At 46.2% G+C, this 23,184-nt stretch overlaps 1 protein-coding gene across 3 annotated transcripts in view; it reads left to right on the forward strand.

Annotated features, from left to right (window-relative positions):
* Positions 1-23,184, forward strand: part of ANO2 (anoctamin 2) — a 324,700-nt gene that overhangs the window by 234,118 nt on the left and 67,398 nt on the right. For 2 of the 3 annotated variants that reach the window (XM_021690626.1, XM_021690625.1), the window contains 2 exons: positions 10,954-11,028; positions 22,153-22,348. In XM_021690626.1, coding sequence (XP_021546301.1) covers positions 10,954-11,028; positions 22,153-22,348 — 271 coding nt within the window. Of the gene's footprint in view, positions 1-2,601; positions 2,617-10,953; positions 11,029-22,152; positions 22,349-23,184 lie in introns of all 3 variants that reach the window. The other variant, XM_044915480.1, reaches the window with a different exon arrangement.

Genomic DNA, 23,184 nt, shown 5'->3' on the forward strand with positions numbered 1-23,184 from the left:
ATGGAAGGAGACATCCCTGTATGGATTATTTCACTTTTTAATTTCAGAATGGGTTGCTGAAGAATGTGTGTTCTAGTGGCTCTGAGTGTGCCTACAGGAGGTGCCAGGGCCAGCGTTGGAGACCACTGTTCTCCTGAAGCATAATGGAGGACACTTCCCTTGTCCAGGGCCCCCAGGTTTGAGGAAGATTGAGGGAGTGCTTCTGCATGTCTTACCCCGATTTCCTTGCTGGGGTTCCTTTCTATTTGTTCTGACCCCTGTTTTTAATGAAGAGGAATAGCAACTAACAACTGTTGTCTACTAGTTAACAAAATCTGAAACCAAACCAACAAAACATTGCAGACTCAAGTTCAGTGTCACCAAATACCATGGTGAGAGTTAATTACAGTGTCTTTTTGCCAGTTTACTGTTGTTGCAAGTTCCTGAACAATTGTTTCTCAGGCAGTCCTAGTTACAGACTAACGCTAGTTTAGATGTATACAATGTAACAGTCCAACTGTGGTGTAAGAGTAACAGCTCTGTCCCTGGGCTGAGGCCAGAACAAATTTAAGTTGTTACTAAAACAATGAACAAAGCACCCTTACTCAGAAGAGTCAAGTTAATTATTTATTCATTTGTACCTGGAATCTTTCAAAGGGCACACTCTTTAAATAAAATTTCCCAACACTTTTCTGAATGTCCTTTTTTTTCACATGGAGAAGGCTGTCACCTCTGCTTTTGAATGGAGGGCAGTGACCATCCCCTAATATGGTACCTGTGATGCTGCTGTGCACATAGTGGGGAATTTTAAAGCTCAACAAATTCACAAAATGCAAGGTATACTTTACAAATGAAGTTAGGTAATCAGCTGCTGTCTAGGTCTTCTCTGACACATCAGATCAATGGTTTGAAAATCAAACCAGGTCTCAGCTGCTGGCTGAGACATAGCGGGTACTCTCACCTCTCTCTTGCCCTTCTTACTCCGTGAGCTGCTGACACAGCCTAGTAGTAGATCTGAAATGTATCCCCACACTCGAGTGCGAGTGGTGCCTGCTCTGTCTCTGTAGTCAGCTTGTGGGAGGATGGGGAGGGTGTGAATGGGAGCCACTTGGCATCTTGGGTGGGCAGGCAGCACAGCTGACATGACAAGTTCTGTGTGGACACTCTGCTTGTGAGGGAGTTGTCTCCAAGCATGCTTCCATGCTATAAGCTCCTCTCTGAGACTGTTCACAGAGGGGCAAGCCACAGGAATACGGGCCCCAGAGCAGGAACAGCAAGGGAGGGGTGAGTCCTGAAGAACAGTATTTCCCAAACTGGGCTGATCTATGGCATCCCCCATGAAGCATTTTCAAAAATAGACTCTTGCACCCCCAAGATTCTGATTGAGTAGATCTGGGGCATGGCCAGGAATTGGTGTTGTTTGAACAGTTCCCTGAGTGATGGTGATGATTAGCCAATGTGGGAGCCAGTAACATTGCCCTGGTTGTCCCATTCCAACCTCACCCCCATACAGTGGCACCCATCTTCTCTTTGGCCTGAGCATCTGTGGGAGACTGAGCCCCCAACTCTCTCCTGTCCAGTCTCCAGGGCTCAGGACCTGCTTCCCAGCCCCCTGCCTGCCCCAGCACAGTAAGGTGTGGATACCCATCTACAGCATCATCATGGTACAGAGGTAATAGATACAGATGGGAATGCAGGGCCATGTGTCTTTAGTAGAAAAAAAAATAAGAATGACAAATATGGAGCCTGACGAAAGCAAGAATAAGGGGGGATTTCATGAGGAGCTTCCCATTTGTAAACGAATACTCTACACATCAGTTCTCTATTCTGTGAGCTAGAACATAAGGAAAGGGTCCAAACTGAAGCTGGAGGCTTGTAGGTTAGACTAAGAGATAATATGTGACCTAAAGGGACAAGACATACCAGGAGGAGCTAAGTGTGGCTGCAGGGTCTCTGTCACAGAGATCTTCCTGATTAGCCCAGGATGGCAGGAGGATGGATCAGCACACAGCCAGGTATCAGTCACAGGCTAACGCTCTTCCCTATAGCATTTTCCATGAGAGAAGCTGTCCTCATTGGCACATGCCTGTGGAACTTGCCCTTGACTATTTTTCTTAAAATCTTGAAAGGTCACCACGAACCTTTTGCATTTTCCCCTTAGGTCTTGGCCCTGGTGGGTAACGTGAGGCAGTGGTACAACATTGTTCTGTGGGCTCCTCTTGTGTGAAACTAGATGTGATGCACTCAGAGACAAAATACTCAGGCCCAGCCTTGTGAGCACTGGGCGCTACCAAAATGAGCGAGGCTGTTGTTTGCAAACTGATAATCACCCTCTGAGTCACACTTGCCCATGAGCTCCATGGGCCTGGCCGATCTCAGCACTGGAGATCCAGTGTGGAATTAGACACAGAGGCTGCCTACCCCCACGGAGCTTAGGTTTTCCTCCAAGACACAGAGAGGAGATAAATAAACAAGATAACTTTGACAGTGAAGAGGGTTGTGATCGAGAATGGTAAGGGCCAGGGGATGGACTGGGGCGTTGGGACAGACCTCATGGGGGGTGGTGCCAGAATTGAGAATGGAGGGCTGGGCAGAAGGCCCAGCTGGGTAAAGAGGTGGGAGAGGAGTCTGACAAAGGTCCTGGGGTGGAAACCAGCTAGTGTGTTCAGTGGACAGGAAGGAAGCCAATGGACTGAAGTGGAGTAAGCAACGGATGAAATGGTAAGAAATGAAGTTTGAGGGAAGCCAGAGCCCAGATCATGTCAGCCTTGGGGTCTGGCACAGAGTTTAGATGCCTTCTCAGTCCACGGTCATTCGGCTTAAGGCCTTTGTGTGATGTTCTAGATGAGGTTACATATTAAGGATTCATGTGCGTTACTAGTGGAGGGCGCCGATGGCTTCAGCCCACACTACTCCTTTTACAGGCAGGGAGGCCTGCAGAGGGACAGTAGAGAGGGGGGTCCCTTTGAGAGTGTGAGTGGGGAGGGGCTGTCTCCTTTCTGAAACCAGGCAGGGCACCCGGGGGAACAGTGGGGACTGGGGTCAGGGAGGGAGGAGCTCAGCCCAGTCCTGGAACCCAGGAAGGCCAAGGCAGCCGGTCGGGAAAGAGAGAACGTGAAGCAGTAGACTGTCTGGGGAGCCTGAGGGGTCAGAGTAAGCAGGCTGGACCTCAGGATGGGAGACAGGGAGCCAGAGTCTGTTTTTCTATGTCTGTTGGGAAAACCGAGCAGTGGGAGGATTAAAGAATGTTTTCCATTTTAGCCACAAATTATACTACATTCAGTCCTGGGCTTCAGGCATGCCTGTAGACTTAGGTGCTGTGCCACGTGACTGCCTCAGGGTCCTTTGCCAAGACTTCCCTCCTCGATGGAGGCCCTGTCCCTAATAGTCTTTCTCTATTTCTAGACTCTCTAGATGGCTCTGGGCCTGACTTGTGGGCAGGTCCACAGGGCTTAGCCCAAGAGGCTGTGTGTGCTTGGGCTGTGGGGACCAAGACCAGTCTGGGGGCCACCAGGCTCAGTGTGGAAGGAGGGACATGCACTCCAAAGCTGGCCTCACTCCTCTGGACAGGCCATGAAGGCGTCCTGGAGGAGGAGCTATATTAGGAGAGAGAACTAAAGAGAGAGAAGTTGGTAAAGTTAGTGGGATCTCTGTCCCTAGAGGAGATGTTTTTGAGAGTTCTTGAGGGCTCACCCAACAGATGGAGCACTGAGCAGCCGTGAGTGAGGGCAGAGTGGCATCAGAATGGCAGAACAAGGCCACACAGGAGGGTTGTGTAGCTTTGGAACAGGAAGAGTGGCCCCTGGGGCTGTGCTGTAGGAAGCATTGCCCAAAGTGAACTGGGGTTTCTTTGTTACTTTGACAAGGAAGCTTCGCCTAATGTGTTCCAGCCATAGCCAAGGTCCCTGGTGGACCCAGACATCATAATGATGGTAATGATATTAGGTAACAAGTACTGGGTTCGAACTGGGTGCCAGGCACTGACCCAGGCCGATTCCCATGTGTTACCTCATTTCATCTTCACAGAAGCTGCCTTGCACAGCTGCAGTATTTTCAGTCTCATGTTTAGGGATGCGGGAATTGAGGTGTAGAGAAGCCGGTCACATAGTAAGTGTGCAAGCTGGGAATCAGACCCAGGCGGCTGCCTCCAGACTCACCTGCTTTGAACAATTCTTGGGGACACCACTGGCTCTCCCAACCAGGCTGGTGGGAGGCCCAGCTCTAGCAAGGAAGAAGCAAAGGGGGGCGAGAAGGAAGATAAATGAGCAAAGAAGGTTTTTTTTTTTTTCTTTTCAAATGCAACTTTATGGCCCCATCTTACAGATTGCCGACCCCCAGCTCTGGGCCTCGCTATCTTTTTCCTCGTTATTTTATTCAGTGTTATTCAGTGTTATTTATCTAGAGGGCTCCAGAAATTCCCAACAGAATGCCTATCAGTTTCTGGCTTTCATTTATGTAACGAAAGGGGACTGAACCCCATCTCTGCCTCTAACACACACAGTCTGTGAGTGGCAGAATCTAGCATGTGGGCTGCGTCGACTGTGAATCTCAGCTGAAACTGGGCTGAGGTGTCCCCCTCACAGTGATGTACCAATGGGTCAGCTGATGAAAGTGAATAAAGCTCCTTAACCCTGAGATTTGCAGCCACACAGGACTAGGCTGTCACCCCTCCCGTCCCAGAGCCTGGGTGTCCCTGGGTTTTCTTGGGTCCTCACCTCTGACAGTGCCCAAAGGACACTCCAGTGGAAAAGTATCTTGCACTTCTTCTCATTGCCCCTCTCTGCCTGGTGTTTGACCCCCTTTCAACCCACCGTCCTCCATGTCTCCCATGTACTCATGTCTTCTGCAACCAGCTGTGTCAAATCCTGGTACATCAGAGGCATTGAGCTCAGGGACCCCAGGAGTGGCACTTGGTCAACTTTGAGAGCTTGCACTCTTGACAATGACACTGGAATAAACTGCTACTTGACCCTTATTCAGACACAGTTGAACCTGGACTAAGACTTTTCTTTAGAGTTCCACCTAACCCCCATTGTCAGTCAATCTCCCAAGCCTACGCTTGCATGGGGCCCCTGCCTGGGCCAGCTCCTGTCGGTCATGACATTTACCCAGTCCTTGTCTACCCAAGTCCTTGGAAATAGGTAGTTCCCCCAGATGATTTCCCTCAGAAACCCCTTCCAAGTACTGCCAACCCTCCACATCCTCAGTTCTCCATGGTATTGCCCCTGACCAGAGTGGGGGTTTGGATTCAGTCACCACCATGTCGAGAGAAGACCTCCATCTATTGTGATGGTTGGATCCCTTGTCTCAGGAAATCAAGGCAAAGTGTCCCTAAAGGTGGGGCTGAGGGAGGGACTGTCAATCTTTCTCCCACCTAGCATCAGCCTCACTGAAGTGTCGAGGCCATGCCCTCCTTGCCTCCTTGCACAGGGAGGGACCCAGGTGAGGCTGGTTAGGTGTGTCCACGAACCTGATGGGAGACACACTGATTGCACAAACATTTCTTCAGCTCACACTATGTACCTGCTGCTGTGTTTGAACACCAGGTACATACAGACAAATAAGACATGGCCTCTGCTCTCCTGGAGCTGGAAGTCCATGAGGAGGAGAGACAATGACATCAGCAGTTAGAGCAGAAGGTAATGAAACCGAAGATGCTCAGGGCCTGAACTGTGGCATCAACAGTAACAAGGAAAGGAGGAGCAGATGAGGAGAAGGTTTATGGAGCTAGATTCTGTAGGACTTGGGGCAGCTTGAGGTGAGCGGCGGGGCAGGGTGGATAGCCCAAGCAAATGCCTCAGGTTCAGGCTCTCTCTGCTCAAAGGGTCGTGGTTCAGTCCACTGAGTCAGGGGATATAAAAGAAGAAGAAGGTTTACGGAGCAAGATGATTCTTCTTCTGGGACATTTTGAGCTTGGGACATTCCATTGAGCCTGCACCCTTGAGTTCCCTCCCTAAAGCCCATAACTTCAGTCTAATTATGAGGAAAACTTCGGCTAAGCCTATACTAAGGAACATTCTGTAAAATACTTGACCAGTACTCGTAAAAAAAAAAAAGGTCATCAAAAACAAGGAAGTCTGAGAAACCATTGTAATCTACAGAAGCCTAAGGAGTAGGATGATTAATAATAATATGGCCTCTTGGATGGGACCCTGGAACAGAAAAAGGATATTAGATAAAAATAAAGAAAATCCAAATAAAGTATAAAGTAGGTAATAATAATGTACAATATGGGTTCATTGGTTGTGAAAAATATACCCATATTAATAGGTTAATGGGGGAAACTGAGTATATATACCTAGACTCTCTGTACCATCTTTGAAGCTTTTCTGTAAATCTAAAGATCTTCTAAAAGAAAAAGTTTATTTAAAGAAAAGAAAGAAAGTAGAGGAAGAAATTCTCATACGTTACTGGTGCAAATGCAGAATGGTATGGTCATTTTGGAAAACGGTCTGATAGTTGCTTAGAAAATCAAACATAGAGTTACCTTATGACTTAGCAATTCCACAACTTGGTATTTCACTAAGTGAAATGAGAACCAGTGCTCACACCGAAAGCAGTACATGAAGACTTATAATGGCTTTATTCGTAATCGCAAGAAACTGGGAACAGCCCAGACATCTCTCGGTAAATGAACAATGGCATGTCCATACAATGAAATGCTACTTAGCAATGAGAAGGAACAAGCCCCTGAGAATGCCGCATGGATGAATCTCAACTGTGTTGTGATAAATGAAGGAAGTCAGACTCAAAAGGCTCCACACTGTCTGAGTTTACTTACATGGCATTCTGGGAAAGGCAAAACTGAAGGCACACGTGGCAGGTCATGCTAGGAGCTGGAGATCGGGGGGACGGACTCCAAAGAGACATGGGGGGGTGGAATACTGAGTGAATTGGAATTGTTCCTTGTCCTGATTGTGGTTGTGGCTGCACGACACTGTATGTTCTTCACTGCTCCAAGAACTGCACGCTAGTAAGTTGAATTTTGCTATATGCAAATTGTACCTTGATTAAAAATGGAAAAACAACTCAGGGATGATTGGCCACTTTTCAAAACTGCTCTCCACGGGATTTGTTTAAATAGTATCCTCACCTGCTGTACTTTCACTCCTCCCATTTCCAACTGCTCAGTCTGCCAAAAGGGCACTTTGGTGGTGGTACATGAATATCACTGTGCTGTTTGCTATTTGGAGACTTGGAAGTGGGAGCCGCAGTCCAGGGACAAAGATCCAAGACAGCAGAGACAAAGAAACACAGATGACAGCTAGGCTTGTATCTTAACAATGGGGACATTAGCTAAGTGCTTCCTAATCACCTGCCTTTGATATAATCGTGAAACTGATGAGATCTTACTTTTGTACGGCGCCTTTTTGTACGGCGCCTTATAGCTTACAAAGCTCTCATAGCCATTCACTCATGATCCACACAATGCCTCTGTCACTTAGGTGAGACAAGTGTTGTCACCTCCAGTGTTAAAAGGAGACGGAGTGGGGCGCCTGGGTAGTTCTGTCCATTGAGCATCTGACTCTTGGTTTCAGCTCAGGTCACGATCTCAGGGTCATGGGTTCAAACCCCACATTGGGCTCTGCACTCAGAGCAGAGTCTGCTTGAGATTCTTCCTTTCCTTCTCCCTCTGCCCACCCCCCCCACTTGTGTGTGCACTTGCTCTCTCTCAAATAAATAAATAAAATCTTTTTAAAAAAGGAGAGGGAGGTACTGAGAGTTCTCACTTAGCTCTGTGTGCAGGTGCACTGGTTTGGCCCTCTCCATAGGTTGGTAATCCATATAAGACACATGGTAATTTGATGTGGTATTACTTTCTTATGTATTTTACAAATAAGAAAATAATTACTTTATAGATGATGAAACTGAGGTTCTAGGAATTTTCCGAGGTCACTTGATTAGTAAGTATTAGAGGCAAGAGTTAAAATCAGATGTTCAGCTTCCAAGCCTACTTCTCTTTCTTTTATCCCATATGCTGGCAATGGGACTTTCCTGCATAGTGTATTTAAATTAATGGCATTTTGCCATGAATCTTCACCTCTTTAATGTGCCAGTGAGTGGAGAGTTTTTGTTAGCTTCCACCATCAGAGCTGGTTATTACACAGAAAGTGTGCTTTACTAACTGTCATCTTTACTAGTAACTTTGGGGGCTTGGAAGCAGTCTGCAATCTTTGTGTTTCTCTCAGCCCTTGTGTTTGGATAGTATCTGAATGTGTGAGAACTATGTGTTTGTTGGAAGCTGTGACTTCCAGAAAAACAAAAAACAAAAAACCAAAAACCCAAAAAACCAAAAAACCTCATCAGGGTAAGCATGAGAGGGAAGCTGAATTTTCAACAAGCACCAGAACATCTACATCAAAATGAGTCTTTTTCTCTCAGATAGCTGCTTTGAGAGGATATCCAATTCAGTTGCTTTTTAGTTGTCTTATTTTATTCAAAATAGTAATACCATGTGCCTTACCGGGATTAGCTCTGGAAATCCTTTTCTTTGATTCCTTGGTGGTCTCTGAGCTCCTTCTGGGCAGGGCTGAGCCTTCTCCCCTCTGTGTCCTCAGGGATCCAGAGCATGGCCCTCCAGGGTGTTCAGACTGTGTCTCTTGAGTGGAGCTGAACCAGAACTCATTCTCCAGGACAGAGCTGTCACTGCAGGGTGGAGGCTGGTCCACAGACACCTTATCCCCCTTGACCTCTGGCCTGAAGAACGTGGATGACGACCATGCAAGAAGCCTTAGCCCAAACTATCTCAGATGCCTGACTTTGCCCATGGGTTTATTAGTCATTCTGCGTAATCGTACTTCTTTCTTTGAGCCCACTTCATCTTGGCCATATTTCCTGCTTCCCTTTCTGTCATTTCTTCCAGGGCTGTCCAGCTCTGCCCTGGGGGCCACTCCAACCCTCATCTCACCCTAACTGACTGGTTTTTCTCGCCTCTTCCCTCATGCCATGGACCAAACATAGGTTTTTCACCCCTCCTTGCCCTGCTCCTCACTCAGAAGCCCCAGTGGGGATGAACTGGTAATGAATGGAACCTCCAACTGGATTTTTCCTGGATCACCACTGATATTTCAGAGCACCCCTGATTTGCTAGCCTTTAAGGCAGAACCTCTCATCTCTAGGCCAGAGAGCAGGAAAAGAGAGAAGAATCATCAAAACCTTCCCTGTACTGAGGGGGCCTCAGGAAGAGCCTGCCGTGCTCTGCCATATTTCCATCCAGAATCCCTATTGAGTGTTATCATCCACCACTCAGCCTCAGTTTTCCTCATCAAAATCTTAGGGGAAAATATCACCAGTGTGAGTTAAACTAAGAATGAACACTGAAGGAGATAAGTAAAAGAATGCTCTTCCCTCTTAACGTTGGCTTAACTTAAAATATGAACGAGCCTTATTCCAGTCCTAAGAGAAATAAGTTTATATGCTCCCACCTATTCAGAATGGTTGCAATCTATAGTTACCTATTCTCACTATGTGATGGAAAGTCTGCTGGTCTCGGAGTCTAGAGCCTGAATTCTATCACGCCATCTATGAAAGCTGAGTATCACTTGCTTATGTCATCTGGGAATGACAGTGCTAATCACTGAGTGGCTTCCGCCCTAACACTCACTTGCACCCCCATTATTGAGCCAGCTCAGCCCTATGCTCAGTTCCAGCGTGCAGTGAGAAAGACACATCCTTCCTTTCTCAAGTTGCCCACAGGCTCACTCTCCAGATAACCTTCCCTCTCAAAGAGCAAGTGATTTCTGAAGCTTTTTGGTGCAGGTGTCCCTTCTGTCTCATTAGACTGTGAGCCCCCCAGAGCAGTGATCATATCCACTTTCTTCTGTTTCCCCGCCATGCCTGGCCCCAAGGTCTGCAAGTGGTGGGCACCCACTGGCTTTTAGAAAGAAGTCTTTCAAGCCAGGAGGGCTCTTAGCCTACAGTACAAGCTCTCAAAGGCTAGATGGCACTGTTGCTAGAGCCAAATCAGGTGTGTTGGGAAAGAAGGGGGAGGTGGGAAGAGAAACCAGAGCAGGAGGCCCTGGACTGTTGACTTGCTGAGTTTGACCAGACTTGTTACAGAGATGCGTGAGGACTCCTGCCAGCTTTGCTTCAATAGGTCTTCACCACAACCATGGTAACAGACAGGACACTGCACCAATTCTAACTTTATAGAAAAGCAGCTCAGAGAAATCAAGTGCCCGGGCTCAAGTTAAATGGCAGCTAATGAGCAAGGATTTCTGCCATCTGTGCCTTGTTGGCATTGCCCTGCCAGGGTGAAGCCCCTGGAGTTTGCCCAAGGAGGACTGTGGCTGGTGGCATGGCTGTTCCAGGACAGTGGCTTGGGTGAACTGAACCCAGTCTGAGCAGAAAAGGTAGAGTTTGCAGACCTCTGCCTCAAAATGTTTACTTTTGTGACCAGGGGAGAATATAGTCATTTTGGAGGAAACAAATGATAACACATACAGGTTCTTTGAAGAACGGCAATTGTAGGTAATTTGTACACTCACTAGGATCTAAGGTGAATGGTTGATGTTTCATTTAAAGAATGAATTATTTTGAGATGCTGCTCTGTGGTTGGGTTCTATCTGTCATTTGTCCATTGCTTCATTATGTTTACAAGTTTCTCAGTAAAATGAAACAAAGCAAATAAGACCATCCTGTGCAATAGGCAGGATGAGTGTCATGACTGTGCCCTTTTAACAGATGAAGAAATAGAGGGTCAGAAATGATCACATGGCTGATCACTGAAACTTCAGCTCAGTATGAGGCCAGAATCAAATCTTGTCCTCTTTGGAAAAACCATAGTTCCAGGCTATGCAGAAATCACAAAATTAGGTGGGCTGTTGTGGATATGAAGAGTTAAGGCATCAGAGACTAGGAAAATACCTATTCAGAGTAATGAATGATTAAATATATGCAAATATGTGCAAATTTGAGAGAAAATCGATATATCTGTTGTTTGTGCCATCTGATTATATTCTCCTGTTTCCCCAGGATGATGAAGATAAGCTGACCTGGAAAGATCGTTTCCCGGGTTACTTGGTGAACTTCGCCTCCATCTTGTTCATGGTAATTTTCTTGATGGAACTCTTGCCTATGATTTATGCATGTGGATCCTGTAGAGCAAACGCTGTGGGTGTGTTATTCTAGCATGCTGTGGGGATAGTGAGGGGCTAGGAAAGATGAAGCCACAGTCCTGTCTAAACAGGGAGGATCTTACCTGATAGTGAGGCCTCTGTGGGTGTCAGCCACCTGAAGAGGGAAAGGTGATTCCCTCTGACCTGGGATGGGGGTCAGTGGCCTTGAATGGTTACAGAAGGGGGTTCTGTCTTCCCAGATAGAAGAGGGTAGGGAGGTTCTATCTCCCCAGCCCTGCGCACAGGGGTTTGAGGTCAGAACTTCCGGGGGTGGGCTGTGAGATAATGCCTTCCTTGTTGAGACAAACCAAGACCTTGGAAGAGGTAACCCAGGTAAGATGGCTGCAGAACTGTGGTGGCCTGTTTGGGCTGTGGGCTGGATCTCCCTGAGGGTTTGTGGAATAGAACAGAGCTTGGAAACCACAGAGGACAGCCACCGTGGGCTCTGCGTGAGCCTGATTCTTTAGCTCCCCTATAGTTGCTGTTTTTATTTCCCTGTGTTCTCCCTTAGAGTTTGGAAGAGCCTTTTCAAAAGACCCACATGGGTCTCAGCTATGTCAGGGAAGATGAGGAATGGGTCTGTGATTCATGTTCAAGTCAGATCAATAAAGTAGTAACAGGTCATTCTTGGGAGCCAGGATGGGTGAGACAACAGTGAGTGGAGCAAGAAGGCCCCAAGAAGGTGAAACTCAGAGGACTAAGCTTGGGTCCCTGAGACCTCTGCCCCCGCTTTATGGGTAGATGCCTCCTGGTACCAAGGCTGGAACTTCTGTTTTACAAAAGAGTGCTATGTCCTTATAACATTTCTAAGCAGGACTACACATTAGTTGTAGGGTTGGGGGAGGATTGCTTATTCTGGGACTGAAATCATGATCATTTTCTGGACCTACTTACCAGCGTTACCCCCTGGCCCTGACCCGAGGTTATTATTGCTGTTGTGATCATTGAGAACAGGAGCCATGTCTTAGTCTCAGAGATTTAAAAAAAGAAGGAATCCTAGGCACCGTCTATTTCAGCATCTCATTTCACAGATGAAGGACAGAGGTGATGGGTGCCTTGCCAAAATTGAGAAGTCTGCATTTGTTACCTTCTCATTGCTTAACAAGAGCAAGGCATGGAGAATTTATTCAAGAATATGTGGTGAATTGCAATGTGTTAAGCTGGAATGATGTAAAGTTTAATTTAGGATTTCAAAGCCTCCCACAATGTGCATATTGTTGTCAAAGAGTTTATTCACTCATTCAAGAAATATTTAACTGGGGGTGCGTGGCTGGCTCAGTTACTGGAGTGTGTGACTCTTGATCACGGGGTTCTGAGTTCAAGGCTCTGGGTGCAGAGGCTACTTAATATAAAATCTTTTGAAAGAAATTTTAAAAATATATTTAATGGGTGCCAAGTATATGCTTGACAGTGTTCTTAGGCATTGGGGATAGAGTAGAAAATAAAATAATCTCTCTAAGGAGTTCAAAGATAGCAAATACGCATATAAATAAGGAAACTGATAAATAAAATAGACTTCTATCTCCAGTAGCGGTAGGTTAGGATATTTGTAGCATCCCATCTTGCTGAAAATAAGAAATATTGGGTGAATGTATTTTTCATTCTTCTTAAAGCCTTGAAGGACTAATAGGTTAGTAAAGAATACTAGGCTATTCCTAATACAGATCCATCTAAGGGAAATGGAACCAAGGAGACAAATACCTGGGCATTAATATTGCTTTTGCCTTGGGGCGCCTGGGTGGCTCAGTCATTAAGCGGCTGCCTTCAGCTCAGGTTATGATCCCAGGGTCCTGGATAGAGCCTCACGTCAGGCTCCCTGCTCAGTGGGGAGCCTGCTTCTCCCTCTTCCTCTGCCACTCCCCTTGCTTGTGCTTGCTCTCTCCCTCACTCTCTCTCTCTCTTGCTGTCAAATAAATAAATAAATAAAATCTTTTAAAAAAATACTGCTTTTGCCTTGAGGACATTTTCCCATCTAGGCAAACTTGGGCTTTGGTTTTTGGTGGTTTTATGGGGCAAAGAAGATAGAAATGGGGTGTGGCTGGCCCAAAGTGGACATGCTAACAGGAAATTCTCACCAAGTTACATTGGAACTCCACAAAGAGCTACACTCTCAGAATAGAGGTGAAGCAGCGCTAAACCCACCCCCTCCCCACTTACGGGACAGCAGAGAACATTGTTCTGGCTCTAAGTAGAACAGGGAGAAACAGGGAAACAAAACCCTGTCCCTGAGAAATGGCCATGGACAATCCCTATCGTGGGCTTCCAGCCCAGTTTGTCACTTGAGAGGACGGGGGAAGCTCGGGCTGGGACCTTGGCCAGGGCAAGTCGTGCTTCCGGGTGCCCAGCAGAAGCAAGCACACACTCTCTTTGTGGGATGGCAGATCTACACCAGGCCTCGAAAAATCCCCCCAAAGAATTTTTCAAGGGCAAAGAAGAGAATGCAGTTAAAAATAATCAATTAGACAAGAATCTAAAGTGCAACGAAAGAGAACCAGTGCGGGGAGATGGCAAAGACTAAAGATACTGGAAATATCAGTCACAGGTTAAAACGTCCAGTTTGAAAATTTCTGCAAAAAATAAACTATCTTAAAGATTTTATTTATTTATTTGTCAGAGAGAGAGAGGGAAAGAGAGAGAGAGACCACACAAGCAGGGGGAGCGGCAGGCAGAGGGAGAAGCAGGCTGCCCATTGAGCAGGGAGCCTGATGCAGGGCTCTATCCCAGGATCCTGGGATCATGACCTGAGCCAAAGGCAGACACTTAACTGACTGAGCCACCCAGGCGCCCCGAAAATAAGAAACTATTTTAAAAATGACCTAAAGATTTGAAAACTGGCCAATAAATCTTCTAGAAATGAATATATATCAATGAATGTGAATATATAATACATAATAATATATATATGAATATATAAATATACATATACGTAATATTGTATATATATACACACACATACAATAGGGATGGATTTAACAACAAATCAGACATAGTTGAAGAGATGATTTGTGAACTGCAGTTCAGGTTAGAAAAAATTATCCATAATGTAGCACAGGGAGGCAAAAGATTGAAAATTCAAAAGAGAAATTAATAGAGTGAAAGGATTTCACATGTATTTAATTGCACTACCAGAAAAAGAGGTGAGAATAGTAATGAATGAAATACATTGACTGGTGGTCTCCTAGTCAGCTAGTTCTGCTAACAGAATTCTAATTCAGAGATTGAAGAATCCCAGTGAAATTCAAGCAGGAAAAATAAAAAGAACTCTATCTCTGTGAAATTGTAGAATATATGAGACACAAGAAAAATCTCAAATGCAGTTAGAAATCAAAAGACAAATTACCTTTAATGAAGAGACTGATCGGCCATTGATTTCGCATAGCGGTTGGAGTCAGAATACAGTGACGTGTTTATCTTCATGTGCCAAAAAGAAAACAATTGCTAACCTGGAATTCTATACCCAAGAAAAATGTAATATAGAAGTATTAGTATAAAATACAGATATTTATAGTCAAACAAAAGCTGAGGGTTGGCAACCAACTGAATCTTTCACTAAAGGAAATCCTAAGAATGTACTTCAGATATGATCCCGTATGGAAAACCATAGTTTTAAGAATGAATGAAGAACAAAGTGGTAAATATGTGGGAAAACCTATGTGATCTTTACTGTAAACAATGATGATGCTGTCTCGTAGGGTTAAAAATAAGGCAGGGGGGTGCCTGGCTGGCTCAGTCAGTAGAGCATAGGACTCTTGATCTTGGGATTGTGCATTTGAGCCCCACACTGGGTGTGGAGCCTACTTAAAATAAAAAAAAAATTAAAAAATAAGGGAGAAGTACAGTGTACACATTAATAATAGCATATAAGTTGGATGGGCAGTAATGAAACAATAACATTGTAAGGTCTTTATATTTTCTCCCTGACAATTTATATGGAAGCACAAAAGCTAAGAGTAGTCAAGACACTGTTGGGGCACCGGGGTATTTCACTCGGTTATGCATCCAACTCTTGATTTCAGCTCAGGTCATGATCTCAGGGTTCTCGGATCAGGACGCATCAGGCTCTGTGCTCAGCGAGGAGTCTCCTTGAGGATTCTCTCTCCCGTTCTCCCCCCACCCCTTCTATCTCAAATAAATAAATAAATAAATCTTAAAAAAAAAATATAGTAAAGACACTCCTGAAGAGGAATAAAGAGGGCTAAGGTGCTCTACCAAATGGAAACTTAATTTAAAATAGTAATAAGTATGACAGTGTGATATTATCGCAGGAATATAATTAGACCAGTGAAATAAAACCGAAGGCCAAGAATCAGATCCATGCAAGTGGCACTGCATATACTTGAGGAAAATTAAGAATTGCATCCAGGAGGACTCTAAGGTTCTCATCCTGAGTAATCAAAAGCTGGAGTTCTCCCTTCCTGGGATAGGGAGGAATTCTGGAGTTGCCTTCATGATGGATATAAACTTGCAGCTCAGAGGAGACCTAGACAGATGGTACTGGTGGTATTTAAAACCATGAGATTGTATGAGATCACAGGGGTTTGGGGGCAGATAGAGGAAAGTCCAAGAGTTGAGTTCCAAGATGCTGCCTTGTTGAAGTTTGGGAGCATGAGGAGGTTCCAAAACACGAGATCAAAAGGAAAGCCGGGGGAGCATGTGGAGTCCTGGAAGCCAAGAAAGTATTGCAAGGGGAGGGCAATCAGTTATGTCAGATGCCAGCGATAGCTTGGGCGAGGAGAGGACTGGAAACAGAAGCTTGTCTACTATCTGAGAGAGGAACTGGCATCATCTGCATCACTCTCAGCAACAAATAGGTGACCACGTCACCACTGACAAATACAGGCATACCTTTATTTCATTGTGCTTCATTTTACTGCAGTTTGCACATATTGCATTTTTTACAAATTGAAGGTTTGTGGTAACCCTGCATCGAGCAAATCTGTTAGCGCCATTTTTCCAAGGGGTTTGCTTACTTCTTGCCTCTGTGTCATAGTTTGGCAATTTTTTTTTTAAGATTTATTTATTTATTTGCGAGAGAGAGCATGCACACGAGTGAGCATATGAGCAGGGGAGGGGCAGAGGGAGAGGAAGAGAATCTCAAGGAGACTCCTGCTGAGCAGGGAGCCTAACCCGGGGCTTGATCCCATGACCCTGAGATCATGACCTGAGCTGAAACCAAGAGTCAGATGCTTAACCAACTGAGCCACCCAGGCACCCTTAGCTTGGCAATTCTTACATTATTTCAAACTTTTTCATTATTTTTACATTTGTTATGGTGATCTGTGATCAGTGATTACAACTGACTGAAAGGTCAGATGGTGGTGATTAGCAGTTTTTAGCAATAAAGTATTTTTAATTAAGGTATGTACTTTTTTAAAGACATAATGCACACTTAACAGACTACAGTATAGTGTAAACATAACTTTTATATGTGCTTTAAGACCACAAAATTCATTTGACTTTCTTCATTGCGATATTTGCTTTATTGTGGTGGTCTGGAACTGAACCCGCAATACTCTTGAGGTCTGCCTGTACTGAAAACTGGCTCAGTTGTGGGTCATCTGCCCAAAATTCCAGTTTTTTTTTTAAATTCCATGGAGACCTCCTAACTAGACTGGAGGGTGCAGAAATTTTTTTGTGTTGTTTAGAAATATTATGTGATTATTTCTTTGTTCATCTTCCCTTTCCTAACCCCACCAACCTCCACATCTTGATACAAAGGGGAGATTCCGTATCAGAACCAAGAACTAATTACTGTATCTCACTGTGCCAGGGGTCCCCCACCTGTAGTCAGCCAGCACTGAGCACTGAACTGGTTGAGCAGGAGCTGGAAAGAGAGTGGTAGGGATGGGTTGGAACCCCTTTAAAAATCACCCCTTTATGGGCACCTGGGTGGCTCAGTGGGTTAAGTGTCTGCCTTTGGCTCAGGTCATGATTCCAGGGTCCTGGGATTGAGCCTTACATGGGACTTCCTGCTCAGTGGGGAGCCTGTTTCTCCCTCTCCTCCTCCCTCTGCTTGTGTTCGCTCTCTCTCTGTGTCAAATAAATAAATAAAATCTTAAAAAAAAAAAAAGATCACCCCTTTTCAGTCAGGTGCTCTTAGGTTGACTGAGGTAAGGATTAATAGCACTCCATCTTACTTTCAAAAGTATTATAGGTTGGACAATAAATTATATAGTCTCCTATTATATTTTTAAAGATCGTTATTTTGTGCTAACTTTTCCTCATTTTTTTCATTTTAAAAAAACACCTCAGTCTTGTAAAGAGAAGGGCTTGGCACTGCCCTAGAATAAGGTTTGGAGTGGGAGATAAAGGATCATGGTGGTGTTTATAAAGAAGTGGGATTTGCTTATAGAATTAGGGTAAGCCAAAGGCACTTACTGCAACACACGTGAGTACTGAATATCCTTTCCTCCTCCACCCCCTGTGACTAGGTCTTGGCAGAAGATGCTGAGGTCATGGCCATGGGGAGGGTTTTAGGGATGCCACTCTGCCAGATCAGCTGGGGATATTTTTCATGGGCTGGTGAGAACAAAACAATGGCCCAGTGCTGTGTTCCTCTTCCCTGTGACAGAGGCCGGCATGGACAATGGTGAATTTTCTCTTTCTTTTCCAACCCAACATCTTGAGCTATAGTTTCTTTCCTTTTTTTTTTTTTTTTTTTTTTTTTTTTTTTAGAGATTTATGTATTTCTTTGAGAGCGAATGACAGAGAGAGAGAGAGTGAGCAGGGTGGGTGGGGGCAGAGGGAGAGAGAAACTCCCAAGCAGAGTCCCCGCTGAGCGTGGAGCTCAGCGCGGGGCTCGATCCCACAACCCTGGGATCAGGATCTGAGCTGAAATCAAGAGTTGGATGCTCAACCAACTGAGCCACCCAGTCGCCCCTTTCTTTCCTTTTTGAATTATACTTGCTTCATTTTCTTTTTATGTGGGAGGTGATTATCAAAAGCAGTGTCCTTGCTCTAAGCTAGGTGCCTGAGCTCCCCTCCCACATGCCCAAGACAGTCATTTACTTCTACTTATGAATTGGGAACCAGCCATCAGAAACCCTCCTCCTTCACCTGGCTTGTTGCAAGGGCCTCCTAATTGTGCCCCCACAGATTATAGGCCAACTCATCTTTTTAAAATCTAGATCAAATCATGTCACTTCTCTGCTCAAAACTCTCTTAAGGCTCTGCATCTCATGAGCTAGAAGCCAGCATCCTCATGCTACATCCTTATCTGTACATCCTTGTACATCCTTGTCCTACATCCTCCTCTCCTCCCCCACCTTCCCCCTTCTCTCTCCCTTAGCCACCCTCTGCCCAAAAGCCCCTTCCCTCAGACTTCCCCTTGAGAGCCTTGCTACAATGTCACCTCCTCACCTACGCCTTTCCTGACCACCCTATTGTAAACTGCAACCTATCCCTATACTCCTATTTTGCTTTATTTGTTTCTATAGTATTTATCACACCAGATATACTATATGTTTGATGTTATTTGGTAGTTGGTTGTCTGTCTTTCCCCACTGGAAGATCAGTGGCACGAGGGTAGGCAGTCCTGTGTGATTTGTTCACTGCTATATCCCTACCACTTAGCATGGTGACTGGCACATAGAGGGCACTCAAGACATATCTTAGAAATGGCTGAATGAGAAAATAAGTTAATTAATAAGTTGCCAGGGACAACTTATTATGTCAATGATGAAGTCGTTAGTGTGTGTATGCTCTAAAATGGAGCTACTGATTCCATGCCCTGCTTTAGACTGGGTACGCTCCCACTGGTTCAGCCCAGGTTGCTTCTGACTTGTCCACTTCTGCTTGCTTGTTTAAAATTCCGTTTTCCCCAAGCCCTTATCATAGGAAACTGACCCAAAACTATTTCCGTGGGATTTTCTCTAATCCCTCCACTCTCTGCTCAGAGCATAGGAAGCACATGAGCTGAGCCTGTACTCTGCCCAGCTGCTACGAGGCTCATCCTTGTATATGTGCAATGATTTTCTCAACTTTGATTCAGAATGCAAGACTTGGAGGGTGGGGACAGGACCCGTTCTCCTTCCTGTCTCTCATAGCGTTGAATAGGACTCTGGACCCCATAGCCTGGCTTTCGTTACAGTTTGGCTATGTCCACAAGTAAAGCTACAGGAGCAGAACGCCAAAAGCAATGGGGAGTATGATAATGTTCCCATGTCCTTGGGAGCTAGATTCCTAGAGCTAGGGACCAGCAAGTCTTTACCAAGCAGGTTCCACAGCGAGGCACTGCTGTGAAATGGCATGAGGCACAGAATGCTGTACAAGACCAGTCCCCCCTTTTGGCCTATTTGGGGGGAGACTGATCACAAACATGAAATATACCCAGCGTATGTTTGTTGAATTTAATAAGCAAAATCAACATTGCAGCTAGAGTGGTAAAAACAGTGCTGGATTTAGTACTAGAGGACCTGCGTTCTAATGTCAGGATGGGATTGTAGGTGTGGGAGCCACAGAGCAGGGCTCAGATCCTGGACGGTCAGTACATCACATCCACAAAAGGCATATTTTATGCTATTGTTATAAGGATTAGTGCTCATGAAGATGGGCATTGAATAACAAAATTGAGAGAGCACAGGTGGTTTAGGTCATGATGATGTTACCACTGCTAGGATCCCAGCTTTGCCAGGAACTGCCCAGACCTTGGACCCATCACATTGCTGCTTCTCAGGCCTCAGTTTCCTTATATATGAGATTAGAGGCTGGATGTGGATGATCCCTGAAGGCTGAAATCCTTTATCTCCTACCAGAATCCCAGAGACTATGGTTGTAGTCCATGCCTTGTGACCTTGAGCAAGTCACTTCACTTTCCACGCCCGTTTCCTCATCTGCAAGGTCACCTGATGGGGCTGGTGTTCTCCAGGCTCTTCCAGCTTGACTACTGTGATCCTTGAGGGGCTTGTGGGAGCCACTGAAGGACAGGTCAGAGCCTGGTTTCTATAGTGGCATGGGAAATCAGGGGTTGAGAAGTTAGGATGGCACAGAACAGTAGCAGAGGCCTGGGGAGGTGTGCTTTGGAGGAAGGGAGGGTGGGAAAAGGGGCTTTCTTAAAAGAGCAGTGCCTCTAGAACTTGAATGGGAATCTTGTTCCAGGGCAGATTCTGAGCCAGTGCATCTGAAGCTGTGCTTGAGACCCTGCATGTTCCCCAAGCTCCCGGCTGATACAGCAGGTCCACAGACCACACTCTGGGTAACAATGAAGAGTTTTCTTCCTTCCCCAGTTGAGCGGCTGGGCCTCTTGGATAAGAATAGAAGCTGATCTCCTCCCCACTCATTCCTCCATGCTCCACCCCCAAGACCCCAAAGCCAAGGATGTTTTTGCCATTGTTGTTTTCCCCCAGACCTACCCCCAAATGCACACACAATTACTCTTTGATGCCCTGGCCTCCTCCCTACCCCCCCATGAATACTGCCATCACCGGCCTTCACTGCAAAAGTGATTTTGGGGGAAAAGAATCTCACACCACGTTTTCCAGGCCCTTACTGTCTGGCAGTGACAATCCCAGAGGAATGGGAAGTGAAAATGTCTACATTGTTGGAGAGCGGTGAGGTCATGTCCATGTTTTCCGACTTACATGGTCATCGTTCCTCCCTAGTACTGGAGGCTGGGGCATCTGCTGTGCCCACCCCCACCCTGCATCAGAAGAGAGGTCTCCCATACAGTGTCCTTCCCATCTAACCTCTCGTCCACCCTGACACCCCTCTACGCAGAAAACATCGCCATCCTGCCTGCCTTAGGGAAGCCTTCTTTTTCACAGTGGCCCAGAGGGCAAATACCTAATATTTGTAAGGCACACAGGGATAAACAGCTAAGGTTGCATCCCCAGGCACCCCCCTGCAAGGTCTGACAACATGCATACCTGACTCCTCTGCAACCCATTCCCCATTTGCCCACCAGTGTCCTACCCACTGCATGCAAAGCATTGCCTGAGCCAGAGCCCCCTCCCCTCCTCTGCTCCCCTCCCCTTCTTTCTAGGGAGGGAACACATAGTCCAGGACAGTTTGTAGTTTCAGAGGGAACCTTTTCTCCCCATGTTTGTGTGTAGCTCTCCACAGCCAGTGCCAGCCCCCCATCCCCTGACTCAGGGGGAATACTACCTGAACAGCTTCCTCTGCGGAAAGAATTCTAAGAAAGAAGACTTTGCTTGGCTGAAACAAATTAGAATTTTGCTCTGAGCAGGTTATGCACCCAGAAGTTCCATCTCCTCCCTCTGCCCTCTCTGAGAGCTTACTCAGAGCACTTTCTTCCCCTAACATCCTCGTGCTTCACGGAAACAGGCCTGCCTGGGCTGTGATGGGGGACGAGAGGGGCTGGTCTGGGAGAGTGATTTATTATTCTTAAGTTCTAGAAGGAGGAAGTGGGGGACCCTTAGAGGTCCAGTGACTGGTAAACTTTCCTTTCAACGAAACAGCCAGAAATTTTGGCACCAAATGAGAATTCCGAGTCCTCCATTATAGGTGCCTGGTAGAGAAATCTTAGAGTGATATTTTGTTCACCCTGAGGATCGAGAGTCTACAAATCTCACTCCTGGTTTCTCTCCCTTGATTCTCCTTTGGGCAGCCTTCCCGCACCCAGCGCCTGAAGCTCTAACTCACCACTTCTCAGCTCAGACGCCTTCGGTGGCTCCCTGTTTCCCTTCACTGAGAGCCCAGTTTATCTCATTATTCCACCTGATCCGCTTGCTCGTCTGTACTCAGTCCCTTCACTGAGCACGCAATACCTTCTCTGTTATTACTCCCTGTGGCTTAATAAGAGTTCAGTCCCCTAGTGAAGGAAATCATGTCATGTGTGCTGTGCACACCTCAGTGTCCTGCATTTTCATTCTTAGGGTTTTGTGTGTGTTGTCGACCATTTGGATTCTGATAAAAATGGAAGATGCTCTCTCATGGACAGTGCACCTGTCCTCAGGATTGGCACGCAAGTTCAGAGGGTGTGCACGAGTGGACTCCAGATCCATAGTTCCTGATGTAGTGACTAGGACAGTTGGCTGAGCAAGTAATAGCTGCTCAGTACTTGTCTGCTGAGCTCTGACTCTCCCTGTTTCCCAAACAGATTGCCCTGACATTCTCCATTGTCTTTGGGGTCATTGTGTACCGCATCACGACCGCTGCGGCCCTGTCTCTCAACAAGTCCACGCGCTCCAATGTCCGGGTGACAGTGACAGCGACAGCAGTCATCATCAACCTCGTGGTCATCCTCGTCCTGGACGAGATCTACGGCGCGGTGGCCGAGTGGCTCACCAAAATCGGTACTGTGTCACCAAATCCCATGCCTTCCCTAGGCCCCCTTGAACACGCTCAGTTCAACGTGCGCAAGGTTTTTGGTGGTGGTGACCGAAAATGAAGAAAAGGAACAGGGACAAAATGCCTTAGACAGTGCATTTTAATTGGAGAAATGAGGCGGTACGGTGGTTCTGTACTCGCAGGGCCTGCTAAGGGCCTCCCCTCAGGCAGAAATCCTCCCTAGAACATTCTCCATCAGTTGTCTTCCAGCCCAAGTTGATGAACTCCCTCACTGTCCCCTAAGACGCATCCCTGGGGTCTTTTCCTTTTAGCCTAACCTAGAGGCAAGACAGGTTCAACACTTCCTGTTACAAATCGTGGAGTTTTAGCCCTCCTCACTTTCCCAGGAATGTTTACAGAGTCGAGAAAGCTCTTGATACTTGAGCCCTGGGAGGGTCTTATCTATCCCCATATTGCCGAGCCCCCAGAAAATCCACACATTCCCCACGCACTGCGCAGACTTCAGAGGGGCATATCAGACTTCCCAAGCTTCAAGCCAGTGAGAAAAATGCAGTGGCCTCAGTATTCAGACGTGTCATTTGAGCGGCAACCTGCTGTTGCTGGAGCGCCACTTTTTGGCATTTGTGCTTATTAGGTGGGGGAGGGCTGAGAGCGGAGACCCTTTCCCCATGGTACTTACCCTGGATGGCCTGGATTGAATCTGGGCACTAGGACTGTCAGCCTCTCACTAACCTCAGGAAAGTTGAATTAATGTTACGATATCTTTAATTCACTGACCAGTTAGAAGCCGGACACTTGATAGGATAACCCCATCTTCAAGCGAGCCTTCCCTAGAGGATCA

The sequence above is a fragment of the Neomonachus schauinslandi genome, chromosome 5, assembly GCF_002201575.2.
Source record: "Neomonachus schauinslandi chromosome 5, ASM220157v2, whole genome shotgun sequence".
In the NCBI taxonomy this organism is placed as follows: Eukaryota; Metazoa; Chordata; class Mammalia; order Carnivora; family Phocidae; genus Neomonachus; species Neomonachus schauinslandi.